This window comes from Protomyctophum bolini, assembly GCF_963924005.1.
Source record: "Protomyctophum bolini genome assembly, chromosome: 10".
Classification (NCBI taxonomy): domain Eukaryota; kingdom Metazoa; phylum Chordata; class Actinopteri; order Myctophiformes; family Myctophidae; genus Protomyctophum; species Protomyctophum bolini.
In genome coordinates, this window is record NC_137871.1 from 16,661,455 (window position 1) to 16,683,793 (window position 22,339).

The following is a 22,339-nucleotide window of genomic DNA, read 5'->3' on the forward strand; positions in this document are numbered from 1 at the left end:
AGAAATAATGGATACCAGAGAAGAACTAGAAAATAGGAAAGGAGAGTGGAGAAGAGCCATAATTGAGATCTGATGAATGGGGACTGTGCCAGTTTGAAGAGTGTCCTTGCTGTATGATGTGTGAAATATCGACCGTCTATCACCTCAGCAAAGCACTCCCTCGGCACTGGTTTGATGTGTCATGCTTACAAATCATAACCTGTCCTGCATATATCCTCTGTCCCTTTTGTTCTTCTCTTCTCTTCTCTTCTCTTCTCTTCTCTTCTCTTCTCTTCTCTTCTCTTCTCTTCTCTTCTCTTCTCTTCTCTTCTCTTCTCTTCTCTTCTCTTCTCTTCTCTTCTCTTCTCTTATGTTCTCTTCTCTTATGTTCTCTGCCTAGTTGCTGCAGTGGGTCACCTTGTTTGCCGTTTTGCTATTAGAATTGTATGTACCGCTCAGCCACAGCCAAATTAAAGTTCAAAAGCAGAGTGGTACAGTACATGGTGGCATAAGTCAGCATGTTGCACAACTGGGTAGTGTTCTACCTCTGTCTGTGTCTGTCTCTACCACTGTATATTTCTCCCTGTGTCTATCTCTCCCTCTGTGTGTCGCTGTCTCTCTCTCACATTGTTTGTGTCTTTTTCTACAGTTCCTCACCCTAACTGTGTCTATCTCGCTCCATCTGTCTACCTATCTCTCGCTACCATTTTCTATCGGGTACAGGCTTTAGTTCCGACATACTAATAGTCATGACTGACTGTCATTAGACGGACAAGCGACAACCTACCCAAAACCCTAACCTAACCCTCACCGCAAGCACGGAGCAACGCATGTCAGACCAACGCATGTCGGGAGCGACGGGTGATTTCTGACCTTTGGTGTGTCGGATAAGCGTGCGCACCCCCTTCTATCTGTCTGTCCCTTCCTGTCTCCATCTGTCCCTCCATGTGTGCGTGTGTCTCTCTCCATCTAACTGTCTTTCTCTCTGTATCTGTGTCTGTGTTATTCCAGTCCAGAGTCGTGGCCTGTATGACAGCAATCCTCAGTCAGATGGATGACCGCCACTATTCATTATACATAGAGACCTTCAACAGCAGCGCCGACCTGGTGGTAAGAACGCACAAGTACACACACCCCGCATACAAAACAAATTGTGAAATAATTTTATTACAGCCACTATTATTCATGTGTTTTCCTTAGTTACGGTACATTTTTCCCACTAAATACATTCTTGGAGGCAGCCATTGCATGACAATATTGAAAACTGCATTAATGCTGCCTCATATGGAAATAACGCACCATATGCAACAGAGGTGTTATAACTGCTGAATCCTGTCTACTGTACCTTAAAATAGACGTTGCTTGTCGAACCCTCACCATGGTCGGGATATGCGATTTGAAGGAAAATAGGCGTGGGACAGGCTATACTTCCACATTGGCCTGATATGTATAAATCACTTTTCCTTTTCTTCACATTTGACTACATTAACCCATCTGCTATTTTTGAAACTCTTTCCATCTGGGGTCCCTGGAACAAAACATTTTGAGACGGGGTCGGAGGCCAAATAGATATAATTGTGGGGGTCATTTACATAAAAAAGTTTAAGAACCACTGACATAGAAACATGAGTTTTTTCAGAAAAACTTCGGGATTTAGAAGACATTGTAGAATCGGCCTCAGGTGACTTAATGGCTTTTCTTAATTCTGAAACACATCAAACATTGTAACACAAGCTTTTCTGTTTTTTTTTTATATTGCAGGACTTCCTGATGGAAACCTTCCTGCTGTTCAAAGACCTGATAGGGAAACATGTCTATCCATCTGACTGGATGGCTATGATCATGGTGCAGAATAGGTACTGTACTGGATCTGCAAACACACACGCACACGCACGCACGGTCGCACGCACGCACGCACGCACTCACGCACGCACACAGTGTGTAGCGTGTGTCTCCCTACTATTCCCTCTCCCTCCCTGCCTGTCAGCCATGGAATGGTGCATATTATATTCACACTGTATGAGTGCGTTGCATCACAAATGCACCCTATCAACAGCCACAGCCCTGCAGGCCCGACGGTTTCCCAATAGCCGTTCCCCGCGGACCAATTATTGACACTGGCAACATAAACACGTAGATATATTTGACAGGGATGTCTTTGCTCTTTACTGCTGAATGAGCCAATCCATTGACAGACGATATTATTTCTGTCTGAGTCTGCCAGCCGCAGATAATGGTCCAGGCCAGAAGATAATTCTCAGACAATCCGTCCTTGAACTCAGTGTTTGTCAGGAAGATTTAAAAAACATTGCATAACAACTCTCATCACTTTCAAGCCAGATTGGAAGTGGAAGTGCTCATGCCCCCTACTGACATGAGATAAATTCAGAGCACTTTATCTTTCGTCTTGCTGCTTGGAGGATTGTAAGATGAACCCTGACAGGAAATCCACACTGGCCATATTCAGTAGAAGTATGTATACAACATTTAACTTCAATAAAAGTACATAATAAAGTACACAATACTGTATACTTACAGTACCAAAGTACCCATTGTGAATGGAGCTCACACATATTTCAAAATCTGTACATTTTTCTAAAATGTTCTACAAGCTCACAGCGCATCGCAATGCTTGTGAATTGTAGAACTGCTATTTTTGAATAGCCAAAGTATATAAAAATAAAATTGATTCTAAACCTGCAAAGTAACTACTAAGTTGAAATACTCAAGTAAAGTAAGAGGTAACTTAAGTACATCACTAAATGTACGTAGTTACCTTCCACCAGGCCACCTATATATTCATTCACATTCATTCACAATTCATTCACAATGCGTGTGAAGTCTTATTAACTTTGTGTGCCATTGAAAATGAAATTCCTGCATGGCCCAGAGAGATACAACTGTATAAGACACCGGCTGTGTCCCCTCAATAGAGATACAACTGTATAAGACACCGGCTGTGTCCCCTCAATAGGACCGGTTGTGTCCCCTCAGTAGGACCGGTTGTGTCCCCTCAATAGGACCGGTTGTGTCCCCTCAGTAGGACCGGTTGTGTCCCCTCAATAGGACCGGTTGTGTCCCCTCAATAGGACCGGTTGTGTCCCCTCAATAGGACACATGACATAACTATGGGCAGACAAACACGTCAGAGAGATAATGGAGCTGAGACCAAGTCTGGGACTGAACAATTAGATGTTGTGCGTGCGTGCGTGCGTGCGTGCGTGCGTGCGTGCGTGCGTGCGTGCGTGCGTGCGTGCATGTGTAGGTGTAGGTTTGTGTAGGTTTGTGTAATTGCAATTATGATGTGTTTGCCTGCCTGTATATTTGTCTAAAGCCAGCATACATTTGGGTTAAACATGGATGGACCTTGACCGAGCTGTGACCAATAGGACAGAAGCACTGTGCGTTGACCCTACTTGCCAGCCATTTAGCTTGTAGTTTTCTTTCTATGAGACAACCCTCCAATGCCAGTCAAACAAACTACATACCGGAAAACCGGCGCTCCTGCCAGCGGCGCTGTCTACACCCCCGCAAGATAATACGGGAAATGGATGCTTCTGACGTGGGTGACGTACTGTAGATGTGTGACCATATCATTAGTCTACAGTCACACATGTGATTCAGATATGTCAGACGTGGCAGCAGCCTATATATCCAATGTTAAAATTGGCTAACGGTGGGCGGGCCGGCAAGCAGACTATGATTCAGACATAACCATAGAGTTCACTATGACTCAGACATAATATCTCTGCTGGCGTGCAGAAACCACCTAACTCCAAAATGTTCATTTTCCGGGAAATGAAGAAAAACTTTTTGTATTTTTAAAACAATGCAATACTGGCTCATTAAAGTTGGTATTGTGACTTGAAAGGAGCATCCCTTTGTGGGGTTTTGACGGCACTGAAACATGAAGTTGGCGATTAGAATTTTGGACTTCCATTGTCAGCACTCTCTCTCTACATCACTGCTGTTGACTGCTGTCTATGCAGACTATTCCACATCGGCACACCCACGGCCCTAGGAACACCTAAATCTAACACACCCATTATTAATGTGATTATCTGCAGCTGTTTTGCCTGTTTTCAATCTTATCTAGTTTTTAAACTGAACTGGAAAACAAACTGCTGACTGTGGAATTGCCACATGAACTATCCCAATCATTATGTTCCATATCATTTCATTCAGTGCTACTTTGTTTGCGTGTGTTTGCGTGTGTGTGTGTGTGTGTGTGTGTGTGTGTGTGTTGCGTGCGTGCGTTCACATTTGTCCTATAGAGTGTTCCTGAGAGCCATCAACACCTATGCTGAGACTATGAACCGCAAGTTCCTCAATAATGATGATTTTGAAGTGCAGGTTAGTACAGTGTGTCTGTGTACACTGGGGGCCCTATCTTGCGTCAGACCACTAAATCCGTAATTTGGGGATTTAGCATTGCGTAAGAGGCGTTACCCTGTAAAAATTGCTATCTTGTACCCAAGCCTAAATCCCTAAAACACCTCCACTACCCGTTACATTATGCATAGGTGTGGTTTGGACGTTACAATAATGAAACCAATCACCGTGCCGCATGCGCAATCCATTATCCCTTACCCATTATGCCCAGTACAATGTTGCCTTGCAGATATGGCTCGTGGAATAGCGAGCTTCGCTGCCTTAAAATAAATGTATATTTGATACAGAGGGTTGTTTTGTGTGTCCTCTAGTAGCTCCGTTATCTATCCTCCACTACACCACCAACACAGTCTCACTCGCAATAAAGCTGCCCAACCCCCCCACCCCGCTGTGCCGTTTGTTTCACAGAACACTCGTCATTTCATTAAGCTTTCATTCTCTCAATTCTGTAGATTTTTTTTTAATGTAAAGTTCTGTGTAATCTATGAGGTTCCAGTTTTCATTTAGTATATATATATATATATATAGGATCGGCAAAATGTATAGTGGGTTGCGTGGCCGCAAGATAACGTTTACGGATAGTTGAAGATCCTAAATGCGTAATTCACGGATTGTGGTTAATCCTGTGCATGGCATACGCCTGTATGTGAAGTCTCATAATCACATCGTCTGAATACCGTATAAACTGTATTGACATTCTCTCATCTCTCTCTCTCTCTCTCTCTCTCTCTCTCTCTCTCTGTGTCTAGTTGTGGAATAACTACTTCCACTTGGCGGTGGCGTTTATTACCCAGGAATCTTTGCAGCTTCAGCATTTCTCGCTGGCCAAGAGGAACAAGATCCTGGCCAAGTAAGAATGGACAACCGTATAATTCTTCTGCATTGCCTTCTCTCTCTCTCTCTCTCTCTCTCTCTCTCTCTCTCTAATGTATTGTGGCATTAACAACATCATAGTTTACCCTTACTGCCTTTTAAACCCAATCTAGTGTCAGTGTTTTCACCATATGATTTGATTTCATTCTGTAGTGGATTATTTCCTCTCATTGGGGCGTTTAGGTTGAGGCGTTCAGATTAGTAGTATCGATTGCTACTGTACACCAGCCTCGTAAACCACAGAGCATCTCTTTTTCATTCTTAATGTACTTCTTCCCCCCCCCCCCCTCTCTCTCTCTCAGGTATGGTGATATGAGGAGACTCATTGGTTTTGCCATACGAGACATTTGGTACAAGCTAGGTAAGTAAATTCATATCCGCATCGGATATCCCCATATCCGAGTTCTGTTTATTTCTTTCAATTGCAACATCATAACTCAGAACTGAGTTTTTGAGGGGCGCTAGTCCCTCCTATGCCCAGCTTTGTGTGTTTGTGTGTACCATGGAATGTAATGGTTTGATTGGCTGAGCACGGAATTTGATGATGTATGATGATGTTGATGTATGATGATAGCTGATAGCTTATAATGTATCACACTGTGGCATCCGATTTATTAACAGGGTAGATTAGATATGCTGTAGTGGTTAAGCAAATGTCCTCCTCCCCCCGTCTTCATTTTCAAATGTACCGCTGTATACTAGTGCAGTGCTTCCTTCCTTCCTTTCCTTGATGTATGATTATAAAGTTTGAACCTGAGGATATATATTTGTTTCCAGTCACTTCAATCGCTTCACTTTGGTCGTGCAGGTCAGCATATACAAAAAAGAAGTCCCTTCGCTCGTGTCGTAATTTTACTTTGGCATGCAGTATAACCAAATGGACCAGCTCGTTCACAGAAGATAGATCGCTGGTTCTAAGGGTTTAAGTGGTCGTCAAAATGGGCTTCCACAAAGAACGGGGTTCATCAGCTTCCTTGTGTTGTTGTGTTGTTGTGCGTGCGTGCGTGCGTGCGTTGTAGGCAGTCATAAGATCTGTTTCATCCCTGGAATGGTTGGACCCATTCTGGAGATGACACTCATACCAGAAGAGGAGCTGAGAAGAGCCACCATTCCTATCTTCTTTGACATGATCCTCTGCGAACACATGCACTCAGGAAACTTCCACAAGGTCAGCATGCATGCATACGCACACACACACACACACACACACACACACACACACACACACACACACACACACACACACACACACACACATGCGCGCACACACACACACACACACACACACACACACACACACACACACACACACACACACACACACACACACACACTTATACTGTTAAACAAGCATGGTTGCAAATCCATTACCTGTGACAACGCACATTAAATTAACACATCTGGATTGATTAGATTTGTGTGATTGATATTTCTCCCCGCCCCACTCCACCATCCTCTCTCTCTCTCTCTCCCCACTCCACCATCCTCTCTCTCCCCACTCCACCATCCTCTCTGTCTCTCTCCCCACTCCACCATCCTCTCTCTCTCTCTCCCCACTCCACCATCCTCTCTGTCTCTCTCCCCACTCCACCATCCTCTCTGTCTCTCTCCCCACTCCACCATCCTCTCTGTCTCTCTCCCCACTCCACCATCCTCTCTGTCTCTCTCCCCACTCCACCATCCTCTCTGTCTCTCTCCCCACTCCACCATCCTCTCTCTCTCTCTCTCCCCACTCCACCATCCTCTCTGTCTCTCTCCCCACTCCACCATCCTCTCTGTCTCTCTCCCCACTCCACCATCCTCTCTGTCTCTCTCCCCACTCCACCATCCTCTCTGTCTCTCTCCCCACTCCACCATCCTCTCTGTCTCTCTCCCCACTCCACCATCCTCTCTCTCTCTCTCTCCCCACTCCACCATCCTCTCTGTCTCTCTCCCCACTCCACCATCCTCTCTCTCTCTCTCTCCCCACTCCACCATCCTCTCACTAGTCTCGCGTGGCCAGACTGTTGCCTCTCATACAGTCTGGAGAACAGAAGCTCTGATCATGAGCAAGCAATAAAGTGGAAGTGAAGCGTCCTCCCCACTTCCGTTTTGTCTTTATAATCGTGCAAATGTATCCTAATAATATGGGAAATTGAGTCCCTATTGTTTACTATTCAGTATTTTATCCGTGACATGAGCGCCCCCTCCAGAGATACTTCCGGGTCCTACTTTTGTGTCGCTTTTGTGTCCCCATAGAGTTATACTGTGACACTCCGTCGGACTAAATCTGAGACGAAAACAACCACGAAAGTCTAATTTTACCGCTTTCCTTGCAACAACAAAGCTGCTGCTCTCCCAAATCTGGCTGTGACAGGCCGTCTGCCCCACACGGAATACTATCGCCATTTTATTTCTTTGTGTCAACTAAATCCTCATTAATTGCAAACTAGATTCAACATACTCAAGCACATAAATATGCCCCCGAAATATTGTACTCAGCAAATGGACTGTTACAACCTTCAATAATAATGATAATAATAGTCTTTATTGTCTCCACATCATACATGTATATTTTATTTGTCATGGACACTTGTACAGAACATTAATAATTCTACTCGAGTTGGAAGCATTAAGACCCTCAATGGCTGAGACATCAATGGCTTCCTTTCTGAAAAATAACGTCATTGTAAAAAGATTCACAAAATGACGTCGGACTTAAATACTGAATGGGAAAGCTGCCCAGCAGTGCGCAGCTGCCCCGTCCGGTCTGTTGTTGTGATCGGAATATCTTTTCACACTACAACAATCGATTACACCGCTTTAAAGTGGATTTTCATGACAAGCAACTCAGCGGTCGTTGCAGACAGTGGCTGTTCAAAGGTAACTTTATACTTAGGCAGTCTAGCCTAAAAGACGGTCGTAAATGTCCGGCACCGATCCTGTTTATCGAAATTATCTAAGCATGGCGGCTTCCTTGCTCGGATTTCGGGAGGTGCAGTTCCAGACTCCCTCTCAAACACACACTCATTCTCTTGTCTTTCTCTCCCTGCCTGTCCAATTGTCTTTGTGCAGTTTGAGAATGAGATCATTCTGAAGCTGGACCATGAGGTGGAAGGAGGAGAAGGGGATGAGAGATACATGCAGCTGCTGGAAACCATGTAGGTCCTGATCACAATTCCTGCTCCACACAGCAGCCAGCAACAGTGCTTAGAATGTGCTACCTACAATATATATATTGAAATCTTATTTCCTTATAGCCCCTTGAGATGTATCATCTCGTTTTAGAGGGGGTCCTCGGGCACAACACAATGAATACAGTACATAGACAAAACAATACATTAAACATGTCGACACAGAACAATACACTTACAACATCAACATAACATAGATGCTCTCCAAACCACTCAAACACTACATCAAGACCAGACGAAACTGCACTGAAACACCCAACAAAATACTAATAATAGTGATAATAATGAAAATAATAAAAATAAAGATAAATCATTCACAGTCTGCAGTATGCCATCAGGGATCTGCATATTGTACTTTTGTAACGGATCTATTTAATTGCAAGTCAGTATGAGAGTATTTATCTACTTAAGTACTACAGTAAATAAGCTTCATGTCAAATAGCAAAAACACTTTTCGAGTAAATTGAGAATTTGACCCAAAATAGGCATGTGTTCTGACTCAAAGTGACACACCAGTGGTGCTATTGGTGACATGTTGCTGTTCCTCCGCCAGCCTGCTGGACTGTGCTGCTGAGAAGCAGCCCCAGCTGAGGTCAGAGGTGGAACACTTTGTTGCCCTGGTCAAGGGACTCCTCGAGCGACTCCTTGACTACCGCGCGGTGATGAGCGACGATAGCCGCAACAATCGCATGTGCTGCACCGTCAATCTCCTGGTAAGTCGTGCCCCTCCACCTGGAACATATACTCTGACCGGCCAGAGTCTCATGCAGCCTGCCACAGATACAGGCTTAATAACTTGAATTAGTACTGGGGATTTTGCTGTGTGGTAAGTCTGGTGGGCTCACTGAAGTATGTCTCTTCAAGTCTCCTTGATCTTCCCAGAGTTATGGGTCGTAATAAGCTGTGCTATTACACTAATTCTTAGTCAGACCACATAGCAAAATCCTAATTTAAACTACTCAGGACTTTGCTATACACGACTCGACTCAAATTAACTGCCAAAATGAACTAAATATATAGGCGTATAGGAGACGTAGGAAAATAATTGTGATCATAGGCTGTTGAGTTGAAGTAATCCATCAGAGCAGCCATCCGTTTGACATGTCAGATTATTTTACAAGTAGCCTATCTTAAACTGGAGGCATCCAATTGTTACAGTATGTTACTGGTGATGGAGGTGAATGGTCATGTTTCAAGGTCGTCCCTGTTAGGCAGAAACCTTGTATCTCCACATTTAATCTTTTTGCGTCTGTCTGTCTGTCTGTCTGTCTGTCTGTCTGTCTGTCTGTCTGTCTGTCTGTCTGTCTGTCTGTCTGTCTGTCTGTCTGTCTGTCTGTCTGTCTGTCTGTCTGTCTGTCTGTCTAGAATGCCACAAATAATTTGGCTCATACTTTGTTATACAACATTGGATGCAACAGTTTATTTTTTTGTTTCTTAAAAAGTAACAGTTTCAGAAATAAAAGGTTTCCACTTCAACGACGATATGTGTTGGACATGGCATGCTGTGCTCTAGGCTAAAAGCTGTACTGCAAAGGGCTTCTTTTCTTTAGCACTAAAATTGATTTTTTTTGTTTTGTTTTTTAGTCGGCTGTATTTAAACTGTCAAACTTCAGAGAGTTGAAGTGTTGAAGGAATAAAACCCCTTCAATCACTTTCATATTGATCGGTTTGGAGCACAGAGGCCCCAGGCTATGATCCCACCCACCCTGACTGAACAGAGAGGTTTATTGAGACCACGATCTCCGGTCAGGCCCTTGGATCATGGATCACTTTTCCTACATTTGCTTTTTGTCTTTACAACGTGACCTTGTAGGAGCCTAGCCTTCTAGAACATGGTCTATCTGTCTGTCTGGGGCTAATCTTGCAATCCGTTGGATGGATCAGCACCAATTTTATGCCTGTTTGCTATTAACTTCATGTTTCATCAGCCACTGCCAGGCCCATAATCTGTCTTCAGTACAGTGTCCTTGCCAAAGTTAATTATATGCTAGTCTTAGTTTAGGTAGCCTGAAAGTACCCAAGCTTTTCTTGGCATATAGGGGTGGATCAAAGTAGCCTCCCTATTGGTTCACTAACCTTAAATGAACAAAATATTGTGACATTTTATGTTGTCCATATTTTCCAATGCCGGGCCAAGGCATACCATTACAGGCTTTGTAACAAATGCATGAACTCGTTTTTCTGCATCTTTTTGAGACAGAGTACGTGTTTGTTTTGCAATGTTACAGTAGGTGAAAAATGGCAGTCCTTGAAATGTGATCCCAGTGGGAGTTAAGGACTTATTATCCTGATCGAAGATAACTCTCAGGGCCAGATTCCTTATGGTGGTGCTGGAGGCCAGAGTAATGCCACCCAGAATAGTAATATCATTGCAATATATCATTCGGTATTAATGTGTTTATAAGTTATAAGGTGTTTGGACCAAGCCCAATATCTTCAGTGCCTGACTTCATTGCGGGTCATCCAAGTGTTTACAAACTCACAAGTCACAACAGTTAGGAGCTGTGAGCTTGTACATCCGCTATTTTTGGTAAAGCTATTTGGTGTAGACCAAATAAAGCAGTCCATGTGATGTACAGAGCCAACACAGCTGGTCTCTAGAGGGTTAAATGATTGGTTTCATCATGGCTTAATTGATCAATATACGTAATTGGTGATAGGTTGCTTTTTAAAGAGGGGGTTAGGCTAATGAGCAGTGCAGTAGTCTGTGGTGCATAGCATTAACTATTCTCTTTCATTTATTTGACAAGTTAAAATCCCTACTGTACTGCAGGCTATCTGGCACATTGTGGCTTGTTATCTACATTGTGTAGGACCCCCAACTAGGCTGACTCTGAATCACAGCAAATTGGATGATGACATTGTTGGAAGGAAATTTACTTTGTCAAATATTTTTTTTTGGATTTATATATCATTGTGCTGTAATGTCATGTTTTTATGTGTGTGTGTGTGTGTGTGTGTGTGTGTGTGTGTGTGTGTGTGTGTGTGTGTGTGTGTGTGTGTGTGTGCGCGTGCGTGTGCGCGTGCGCGTGCGTGCGTGCCCTAAGCTGGTAAACCTGAGGTCATGTCAGGTTGAACACTGTACGTGTTCTCTTTTTTTTTTTTACTGTGCTTTTTAACTTCATGTAATTATGTAACTTCAGATATTTGTATTTGTTAGTTTGAGTTTCCTATCTGTAATGTGTTGAGTACTGACATTTAATCATTTTGTATTGTATGTTTTTTATTAGGACCCCAGGAAGACTGGCTGGTTGCCATGGCACCAGCTAATGGGGATCCTTAATACAATCAAATCAAATACAAACTGTATTTCCATATGACATATTCCAACAAGGCAATTAGATTAGGCTTTAACAAAATAATAAAATAAGAAGAATAAGAAGTTAAAATAAACCAAAAAATTAAGAGAATAAAATTACAGTGCAAAAGAGATGAGTAAAGAATCCTGTAAAAGGCACGGACAAACAGAAAGGTATTCAGCTTTGATTTAAAAGAACTGAGAGTTGTAGTAGAAGTTCTATGTGATACATAAAAATGGTTTTATGTGGTGCATAAAAACGAAATGCTCCTTCTCAACAGTCAGTAGTTATGGGGGACATGGACGTGACCTGTCTCAGACAACCTGAGAGGTCTGGATGGTTAATCACACGATCGGAAATGTATTCTGGCCTTAAACCATGAATTCAGTGCTCAATTATAGACTAACTGTATCTGAAATCAAGTCTTTGACAGACAGGGAGCCAGTGTCGACATCTGATAACTGGAGTGATGTGATCCATTTTCTTGGTATAGTGAGGACTTGAAGTGTTCTGAATCACCTGCATCATTTTTAGGGAGTCCTGTAAAGACACAGTTACAGTAGTTAAGTCTAGCCTACTGAAAATTAATCTATTGACACGTTTTTCTAATTCTGCTGAGACATAAGTTGTTAAATCCTTGATCTTAAGGTGAAAGATAGCTGATAGTAAGTCTGAGTTTATGACTACACGATTTCTGTCTTGAGCTGTGGTTTTTAACATTACCGATTGAAGCTGGGCACTGACTTTTAATCATTGTTACTTGGCTCCAGAAACAATAATTTGACTTTGTTTAATTTAAGAAAATCTTGCTCATCCAATCATCAATTTGTTCAATGCATTTACTCAGTGCTTGCATTGGAAGATAGTCCCCTGGTGATAATGGTTATGTAAATGTGTGTGTCATCAACATAATTAAGGTAACATATTTTGTTGTTTTTCCATTCTGAAGGAGTCATTAAACTTCATTAACATGTGGAAATGTTCAGCTCTACTGACACGCACGCACACATGCACGCGCGTGCATGTGCACGTGCGCGCGCGTGCACACACACACACACACACACACACACACACACACACACACACACACACAGACACACACAGACACAAACAGACTAACAAGCCTCTCTTTCTGGTTTTGCAGAACTTTTACAAGGACATCAATCGTGAGGGGATGTACATCAGGTATAATTCATTCCATTTGCATCATTTTACGTTGATTTATACTGTATATTGTACTTTGTGCATGTTTTATGTGTATTTGTGTATGTGTGTCATCATTTGGTGTCACTGTCCACATGAGAAATTGAGCATGTGTGACTGCAGGAACTACAAATAAGGTCGCCCGTCACACCATGTTAGTGTCTAATGTGGAACACAGCAGTACTGACCAAACGGTCTCGTAGTATACTTACTCTAGACTGTGAATATAACTGTTTGTATGTGTGCGACTGTGCGTGTTCGTGCATGCATGTGTGTGAATGAGAAAGCGACTATGTTTGTGTGTGACTGTGAGTGCACATTTTTGTGTCTGTATCCATGTGTTGTTTGTGTGTTTTTATCAATGTGTGCATGTATATGTGACTATATCATGCACGTGTGTGTGCGTGCGTGTGTGCGTGCACAGCTGCATAATCTGACATGGGATTATATGAGTCCTGCTGAATTAATGTCAAAATCCACAGGATCAGCTCTTGGTCTGACTGCAACATGGGCACTCGTTTTAGGCCACATGGAGCGAGGGAGAGAGATGAGAGAACGAGAGACATACTGTGAGAGAGGAGGGGCAGAGAGACAGAGAGACAGACAGAGAGAGGAGAGAGACTATAGACAGACAGAGAGAGAGAGAGAGAGAGAGAGAGAGAGAGAGAGTGAGAGTGTGAGAGAGAGGAGAGAGACTAGAGACAGACAGACAGACAGAGAGAAAGAGAGAGACTAGAGACAGACAGACAGACAGAGAGAGAGAAAGAGAGAGAGGAGAGAGACTAGAGACAGACAGACAGACAGAGAGAGAGAAAGAGAGAGAGAGAGGAGAGAGACTAGAGACAGACAGACAGACAGAGAGAGAGAAAGGGGTGGAGAGATGGATTGGTGATAAAAGAATGAACTGGTAAAGAGAAGGAAAAGAGTGAGGTCAGAAGAGCAGCAAGAGGAGAAGTCAGGAAGAGAGAGGGAAAAGGGATGGATAGATCTGAGGTCGGGGTTCGTCAAACAGTAAAATCAATAAGCCGATGGAAGAGAGAAAAGGAATTAAAACACGAAATAATAGAAAAGCGGAGAGAGGGAGCCATGCTTTCTCCTTTTTTGAGCTCCAAATTTTCAATGAACAGCTATGTGTGTCCCTATGTACTGTATGTATGTCTCTATGTACAATATGTATGTCTGTTTGAGTACGGAGTACGGACAGCTGCAATACCGCTGGGTGACCTAATGTGGCTGTGTGTGTCTCAGTACAGTATGTCTCTATGTACAGTATGTCCCTATAAATGTATGTCTGTTTAGCCAGCGCGCTCACACGCACGTGTGCGTGCGCGCACACACACACACACACGCGTGTGTGCGCGCGCGCACACACACACACACACACACACACACACACACACACACACACACACACACTCTCTCTCTCTCTCTCTGCACATTCACACGTTGGTGTGATTCTTCCTTTTGGATTCACCCTGCCGAAAACAGTCGGATTTCCATAATTGATCGAATTTAAAAAGTGAATCTGGAGTCAGAGTTGCATGTGACAATGATTGAGTGAGCATTAGACGGAGGAGATGGAGGAGACGAGAGGCATGCGTTCAGGAAAGGTGATGTGTAGTAGGCTAGTGTGAGGAAAAGAGTGCACAATGCACATCCGTGTCTTATCCCATTAGGACCTGAGACCAATTCCAAAATGTCTTCTATTTAAACAGTTTTCCACAAACATATAATTGGGACATGCTATGTACCGGTATGCTCTTTATATCTGCTATTTTTTAAAAGCCAAAGTATATTTTTGAAAAGCCAAAGTCGCCTGCACGCATCCGCCTGGATGACAGCCGAATGCTGGCCGAGCACTGGCGCTTTGGCAGGGGAGTTTTCATGGGGGGAGTTTTCGCCGGCTGCCGGGCTCAGCTGCACTAATAACATTGGGGCGGGCCCGTCTAGAGTTTGAATGGACAGGTATCAGTCAAAAGGGAGACATCGAAGCAGAAGGACAGGTGGGGAGGGTTCAAAATATGGAATGTCAGAACAGGGCAGCTCCAATTATGGAGATCTAAGGGTTTGAGGTCAGATGTAGAGTTGCTGGCCGGCTCCATATATGCAGATCTAGGTGATGATCCAGTCTTCTCCATGTATGGCTATCCAGGGTTTGATGAGGTCGGTGTCGTGAATCGTGATCTTCATATATGGCCATATATGGCGGCGTGATGTGTCACGAGGCGTGATGTCAAGAGGTGTGACCATATATGGTGGCGGGATGTGTCTTCACCTCCCATGAATGAATGAACCATTTTAAAGCGCTTTGAGCACTTGGAAAAGCGCTATTCAAATGCAATTCATTATTATTATCTGTGTTTTACCTGACACGTTTAGAATGACAGAACAACTGACACCATGATAATAGATCCATAGGACACAGATAGACAGTCAGATGCCCATGCATAGCGTCTGGTATAGTATGGGCAGACGGACACACTCATTCATTTAAAGAACCAGTGTGGTGGCCAAGGTTTACTCGCTCCATAATTCATCAGTGTCTGCGGTGGTGTCTTTGGCCTGTGGTTCTCTGTCCCAGTACTTTGGCTCTGGGTGTGTGACAGACTGATCGAAAGGGACGGAAAGATAAAACACAGAAGATGGGCAAGTGGTTCCGTGTAAGATTGGTTTTCAAGAGCTTGGCATTTTTTTTATTGACCCCAGACAGTGCTTATAAAACATTCATGCCTTCTGTCCATGCCTTGTCATCATCCCTACTAGAATGCATTGTTTATTCACTGAAATTAGAATTGTGTGGTTTTGAAAGAGAATATGATACAGAGAGAGGAAGGAGGAGGGAGATGGGCATGTTTTTCTATAGCTGTGTGTGTGTGTGTGTGTGTGTGTGTGTGTGTGTGTGTGTGTGTGTGTGTGTGTGTGTGTGTGTGTGTGTGTGTGTGTGTGTGTGTGTGTGTGTGTGTGTGTGTGTGTGTGTGTGTGTGTGTGTGTGTGTGTGTGTGTGTGTGTGTGTGTGTGTGTGTGTGTGTGTGTTGGCAATATCTGGGTACATTATTATCAATTCTTTTTTTTATAGCCAGGGCAGAAGTTGGTCAACAGTGACATCTAGTGGGGGAAATTGTGAACTGTATATGTTATATGTAATATTATGTGCGTGTGTGCGCGTGTGCATGTGTGAACAGATACCTCTACAAGCTGAGGGACCTTCACTTGGATGTGGAAAACTACACTGAGGCAGCGTACACTTTGCTGCTCCACTCTCGACTCCTGAAGGTTAGACACGCCTACGCGCAGACACAGACAAGCACACATACATTCTGAATACACACGGCAAATGAGATTGTGAACAGGGCGGTTTACATGTTTTATTACTGGACATTGGAACTCAGCCACATCATTTCCAGACCCCTGTCTGTCTACAATTGGAGCCAAAGGCTTTTATTGGTTGACAAACGGCGCCCATGCCAAGAGAGCGCTAACCGATGAATTTCCAACTTCACTTCATGACACAGGGTTTGATAACGCGGCTTGATTGCTATGGTGATTTATGCACACACACACGCACACACACACACACACACACACGTGTGTGTGTGTGTGTGTGTGTGTGTGTGTGTGTGTGTGTGTGAATAAGTAACTATCTGTGTAGTGTGTGCGACGTGCATGTGCGTGTGTGTGTGTGTGTGTGTGTGTGTGTGTGTGTGTGTGTGTGTGTGTGTGTGTGAGACCTCACATGTGTCTTCATCTATTTTATGGGGCACTTACAGACTCACAGGAATAAGAGCATCTCCCAGTTTCGTTCTACGACCCCCACACACCCCAAGTGCAGCAGCAGTTGAACTCTTTCTAACAGTTCTTATGGCCTCCATTCATCTCTAGTGTCAGCCCTACCAGGACCACTCCACACTAATAGACGGAGCCAGCTGCAGCACACAGAGCATGTAGTAATTCTCTTCCTCACGCTGTCCTAAGCAGCTCGCACACTTTGAGCAATTAGGAACATTTAGGGAGGGGTCCTGGTCTAAATGTTCCTCAGATGTCCCTCTTTAGAACATTTAGGGAGGGGTCCTGGTCTAAATGTTCCTCAGATGTCCCTCTTTAGAACATTTAGGGAGGGGTCCTGGTCTAAATGTTCCTCAGATGTCCCTCTTTAGAACATTTAGGGAGGGGTCCTGGTCTAAATGTTCCTCAGATGTCCCTCTTTAGAACATTTAGGGAGGGGTCCTGGTCTAAATGTTCCTCAGATGTCCCTCTTTAGAACATTTAGGGAGGGGTCCTGGTCTAAATGTTCCTCAGATGTCCCTCTTTAGAACATTTAGGGGGGGGTCCTGGTCTAAATGTTCCTCAGATGTCCCTCTTTAGAACATTTAGGGAGGGGTCCTGGTCTAAATGTTCCTCAGATGTCCCTCTTTAGAACATTTAGGGAGGGGTCCTGGTCTAAATGTTCCTCAGATGTCCCTCTTTAGAACATTTAGGGAGGGGTCCTGGTCTAAATGTTCCTCAGATGTCCCTCTTTAGAACATTTAGGGAGGGGTCCTGGTCTAAATGTTCCTCAGATGTCCCTCTTTAGAACATTTAGGGAGGGGTCCTGGTCTAAATGTTCCTCAGATGTCCCTCTTTAGAACATTTAGGGAGGGGTCCTGGTCTAAATGTTCCTCAGATGTCCCTCTTTAGAACATTTAGGGAGGGGTCCTGGTCTAAATGTTCCTCAGATGTCCCTCTTTAGAACATTTAGGGAGGGGTCCTGGTCTAAATGTTCCTCAGATGTCCAAAACAGTTGTTTTTCAGGGAAATAAAAAAACAACTCCAATGATACTTTATATTGGTTACTGATACTGTACATATCCTTTATATATATTATTAAAATTGCCTAATGTGTCTGGACCCCTGTCACTATGACACAGACATAACCACTTTCAAGTAACCTGGAATCCCCATTCTAATCTAGGCTAATCTATGGCTTCATAGTCGACTCGAAATCCTTGCCATTTTTCAACACGTCGTCAGCTCATAGATGAGCTTTTTTTTGCTACTTTTGTGCGACACTGTCAAATGACATAGTATAAAAGGTTTCTGCCCAACAGTGACAATACTTCATGCCTCGAGGTCCAGTCTAACAGGCACCACAAATTAAAAACAACACAAGGAGAGAGGCATGCTTCAACATTTATACTGGTAGAAAGTAACTGCTGAATTATATTTATGGACATTGTTTAATTATGTTCATCCGATATTCAATCTTCAGGATAAATTGCTCTGTAATTCAAGTGATGATGAAAGAGTGTCTTATATAATTCATGTCTTGAATGGATACTGTGTGAGTACTGTTTGTTATTTTCTTTGTTGTACGGTCTGCTGAGCAGAAATAACCCATTGGGATAATACAGATTTATTCTGTTCTCATAAAGGCAAAGCACTTTCATACGACTCAATGTAGCTTTAGCATGCTCCATTAACACTTGGCAGACACAAAATGTGTACACAGGCTACCATTCATTTTCAGTGGAAGCCTGGGTACATACACCTGAAGATACAACGATACATCAGACGTTTGTAGCTGGCGCTGCGACAAAAGCTCCAAAAACGTTAAGCTGGTTTCAACTTCAGTTGCAAAGATAGCTTTGTATCGTTGCATCTTTTATGCCAGTGTGAAACTGTGAACGCAGCATCAGAGGATGGTACTTCCATCCCTTTGATCTTATAAGAGCGGTTTCTGACAAATGAGAGTGAAAAGTGTGTTTTTGTTTTTCAAATCAAACGTCTCTATTCTTTCTCTCTCTCTCTCTTCTTCCTTCCTCTATCATTCCCAGTGGTCAGATGAGATGTGCACCCAGATTGACTTTCCTGGTTCCCAGACGCAGCGGCAGCTCAAGGAAACCCTCTACGACACAATCATCAACTATTTTGACAAGGGCAAGGTCGTTATGCATTCACAGTGTGACGTACATTTCAGTACACAGTAACATCCTCTGAGAGTGTAAAAATGTGCCTGTAAGGGTCCAGTTTTACACACTCAGGTGTTAAAATAGCACACACCACATACACAAATTATTCAGTGTATGTGGTTATAATGAACCGATAAGGTATTTTTTTGTGATTCATACGGTGTCAAAGAGGTTCAGTTCGATTTTAAGCACTACATTTTTTACTTTGGAGGAGAAACTGTTTACTTTCAGTCGTACTCTGAGCAGTATATAAAAGAGGCAGTCATTACCATTCTGCACACAAAGTGTGCCTGAATATTTCTCTCCGCTCATCAAGGGACTGAGAACAGAGCAATTTAATAGGCATATCCACCATGACAGCTGTTAAAGATTTATTAGTAGATGGTCTAATGAAGTCGCTTATGTTTCTGTCCTGTGTGTGTGTGTGTGTGTGTGTGTGTGTGTGTGTGTGTGTGTGTGTGTGTGTGCGTGTGCGTGTGTGTGCGTGCGTATGTATAGATGTGGGAGGAGGCAATCACGCTATGTAAGGAGCTGGCTGAGCAGTTTGAGAACGAGATATTTGATTATGAGCTACTCAGCAAGAGACTGGTAAGATGAAAGAGAAAAACATTCTTTCATGCACTAATTTAATTTCCAAACTTTTTCGTTCTGTCTCCTCTGAATTCCCTTCGCTTGAGGAAAAGTTGGTAATTCACCCGTAACAATAGTAAAGTAATTGTGTTGCCAACTATAGACATATCATTGGGCCTCATTTACAAAACTCACTGTAAATGTGTACTACATTTTACTGTAGGTTTGCTACCTAAAGGCAGCTGTCAGATTCATGAACGGGTGTGTAAAGCCTTTATTCGTGTGCATCTCAGGTGCGTCAGATGATGAATTCAATTTCCATGTTCATAAATCAAACAATGTGTTCCACATGCCGTTTAACATCATAAAAGGTACCTGAATATCCAACATGAAACCAAATTCAGCGTGATGAGAACCTTTTCTGAGAACTCTGTAGTACCCACGGCATCGCTCATCAAAAAGAACAGATCTACAAATGAGAACTCTGTAGTACCCACGGCTTCGCTCATCAAAAAGAACACATCTACAAGGTTACAACATACATCATAGCACTTTGACACCTTGCAGATCTGGTTTATTTGGCGATTGAGTCACTTGTGCGATAGATCAGCTGAATGTGAATAAAGTATTGCTCTCATGTGTAAATGAGAAGAAGAAAGTTACATTACAGGCTGAAATACCTTACCTCACCTTGGCTGAGGTACAAAAAACTAAAACATACACGTACAAACATGATGCTAGAAACCAGGACATACTGGAACGCCACTATCCATCTGCCACGTACGAGTGTCTCAGAGCCGACACCAGTTTCACATATTGTACAATATATGTCCTGATGAAGATCGAATAAGATCGACTGCAATATAAATACAGAGGAGCTTCTTCAGCAGTGTGCAGACTCTTTTTTTCTTTATCTCTTCAGGCGCCAATCACAATTTCTGGTTCACTGCTTCCCTGTCTATCTCTTCTTCGCATTGTCTTTATTTTCCCATCCCAAGGTTAGAAACGACAAGATCTGAATCTGAATCATTGATGAATGTTTTTTCTCTCAGTCACCCAGGGTGTTCGGAACCAGTTGTCCCGGCTATAACGCTGAGTTTATGTGCTTATATAAATGACAGCCATTGCCCTCAGATGGGGTGTACTTTATTTTGCGTCATTATGGCTCACCCTTGAGCCTTGTGTTCTGCTGATGGTGGCATTGTCATTGTAACTGGCTAGTAAAACCCTCTAGAATGCCGTGTGCAAAGTACCTGAAAATGTGTGTCTGTCTGTCCGTCTGTCTCTCATCTCCCTCTCTCTCTTTCATTTGTTTCCTGCAGGTGATGCAGTCCAAATTCTATGAGAGCATTATGAAAATCTTAAGGCCTAAGCCAGATTACTTTGCCGTGGGCTACTATGGACAAGGCTACCCGCCCTTTCTTCGGGTTTGTATTCTCAAATTACCTCTGTTGTGGGGAGATAAGGTGGATAGCTAGTGCTTTTTAAATAATGCCATATTTCTATCAGCCACCAAATAGCGAACACAAACAGACAGACACTTAAGGCCTATTCATACATACATACTATTCATACATGTGGGTGAGTGGTGAGTCGCTTATCACCGCAGCGTGACGTCATGTTGTAGTTTTCGGTAATTACCTAAAACTGGAGTATGAATAGACCTTTACTGTACATGATTCTGATTCATCCTGCTTTTTAAAATGGTCTCTGTAAGAGTCTCTTTAAGGAAGGACACACATAGACCTCCTATGTGGCAACATTAATTGAGAACACCAATAAACACTACCTGCGCTGCTACCTATTTTACCCAGCCTTAATGGTGTCACGTTATGCACACTCCTACATATGATGGTAATGTTTCTTTCTAAATAGCATGCACAAACCTGGTGCTAATGTTTCTAAAAGAACATTCTCACACCTGCATATTATGTTCTAAATATCATGTAGATGTCCTTCCTTCATATATTTGTTCTATTGAACCTGTTTTGTAGCTCTTTCCCTTTGCTCTCAGTTGTACACATCTGTCGTCTCTTCTCATGGAATACTGCAATACAATGGAGCACACATGAGAAAAATAATTTCACCAGCTTTACACCTGTAAAGCTGTGATGTGTCAAACAGAACTGATTCTGATTCTGACACTGAGTAACTCCAGTGTCCTTTTCCCATTTGTTCAGAATAAGGTATTTATCCACCGTGGGAAGGAGTATGAGCGTAGGGAGGACTTCCAGAACCAGTTGATGTGCCAGTGTCCCAGTGCCGTTCGTCTCAACACCACCACCATGCCCGGGGATGACATCAGGAGCTCCCCCCTGCAATGTATCCTAGACAATACTTGTGATTCCACTAGACACATTTCAGGCGGGTCACAGCATAGGGCATGTGTGCGCATTCCACACAAAGCCACCTGGTCTATTTTTTCCAAATGTCAAAGCAGTGACATAGACAGTGAAATATGGTGATTTTGACATTATCCTCAGACCATTATAATCTAAGTAAAAAAACTCAGGCCCACCCACATTTTTTCCAGGACCAGTCATTAGAAACGTCCTGTATCCGCAACTGCTTCCGATTCCAATTCTAGGTTGCTAGGTTTATGTTTAGGGATCAGCATGGTGTGTTCCTCAACATCATTTCTACAGATATCCAGTGTTTCACGGTGCAACCTGTCCTGGAAATCCCTCCTCGGCTGAAGAACAAACCTGTCCCTGACCAGATTATCAAGTCTGTACCGTATATCTCTTTTTAGCTCATAAAGCTCCTTATCGTTAACTTTAAATATTGTTACAAAATGATCAGCTAATGTTGTAATAACTCAATTCTGATATGTGTAGTCACCTTTCAAGTATTAGCCTATTTTATCACCACGATGAATGGTGGTAGGAGAGAGCATAAAATGAAA

The 22,339-nt window shown here is 43.1% G+C and overlaps 1 protein-coding gene across 2 annotated transcripts in view; it reads left to right on the forward strand.

Moving 5' to 3' along the window:
* Window positions 1-22,339, forward strand: part of dock2 (dedicator of cytokinesis 2) — a 149,181-nt gene that overhangs the window by 120,902 nt on the left and 5,940 nt on the right. For both annotated transcript variants that reach the window (XM_080774161.1, XM_080774160.1), the window contains exons 27-41: window positions 991-1,089; window positions 1,741-1,835; window positions 4,254-4,332; window positions 5,121-5,221; window positions 5,547-5,605; window positions 6,264-6,412; window positions 8,299-8,384; window positions 8,971-9,130; window positions 12,861-12,901; window positions 16,102-16,192; window positions 18,730-18,837; window positions 19,363-19,452; window positions 20,757-20,861; window positions 21,615-21,756; window positions 22,080-22,161. In XM_080774161.1, the coding sequence (XP_080630287.1) occupies window positions 991-1,089; window positions 1,741-1,835; window positions 4,254-4,332; window positions 5,121-5,221; window positions 5,547-5,605; window positions 6,264-6,412; window positions 8,299-8,384; window positions 8,971-9,130; window positions 12,861-12,901; window positions 16,102-16,192; window positions 18,730-18,837; window positions 19,363-19,452; window positions 20,757-20,861; window positions 21,615-21,756; window positions 22,080-22,161 (1,487 nt within the window). The remainder of the gene's footprint in view (window positions 1-990; window positions 1,090-1,740; window positions 1,836-4,253; window positions 4,333-5,120; window positions 5,222-5,546; window positions 5,606-6,263; window positions 6,413-8,298; window positions 8,385-8,970; window positions 9,131-12,860; window positions 12,902-16,101; window positions 16,193-18,729; window positions 18,838-19,362; window positions 19,453-20,756; window positions 20,862-21,614; window positions 21,757-22,079; window positions 22,162-22,339) is intronic.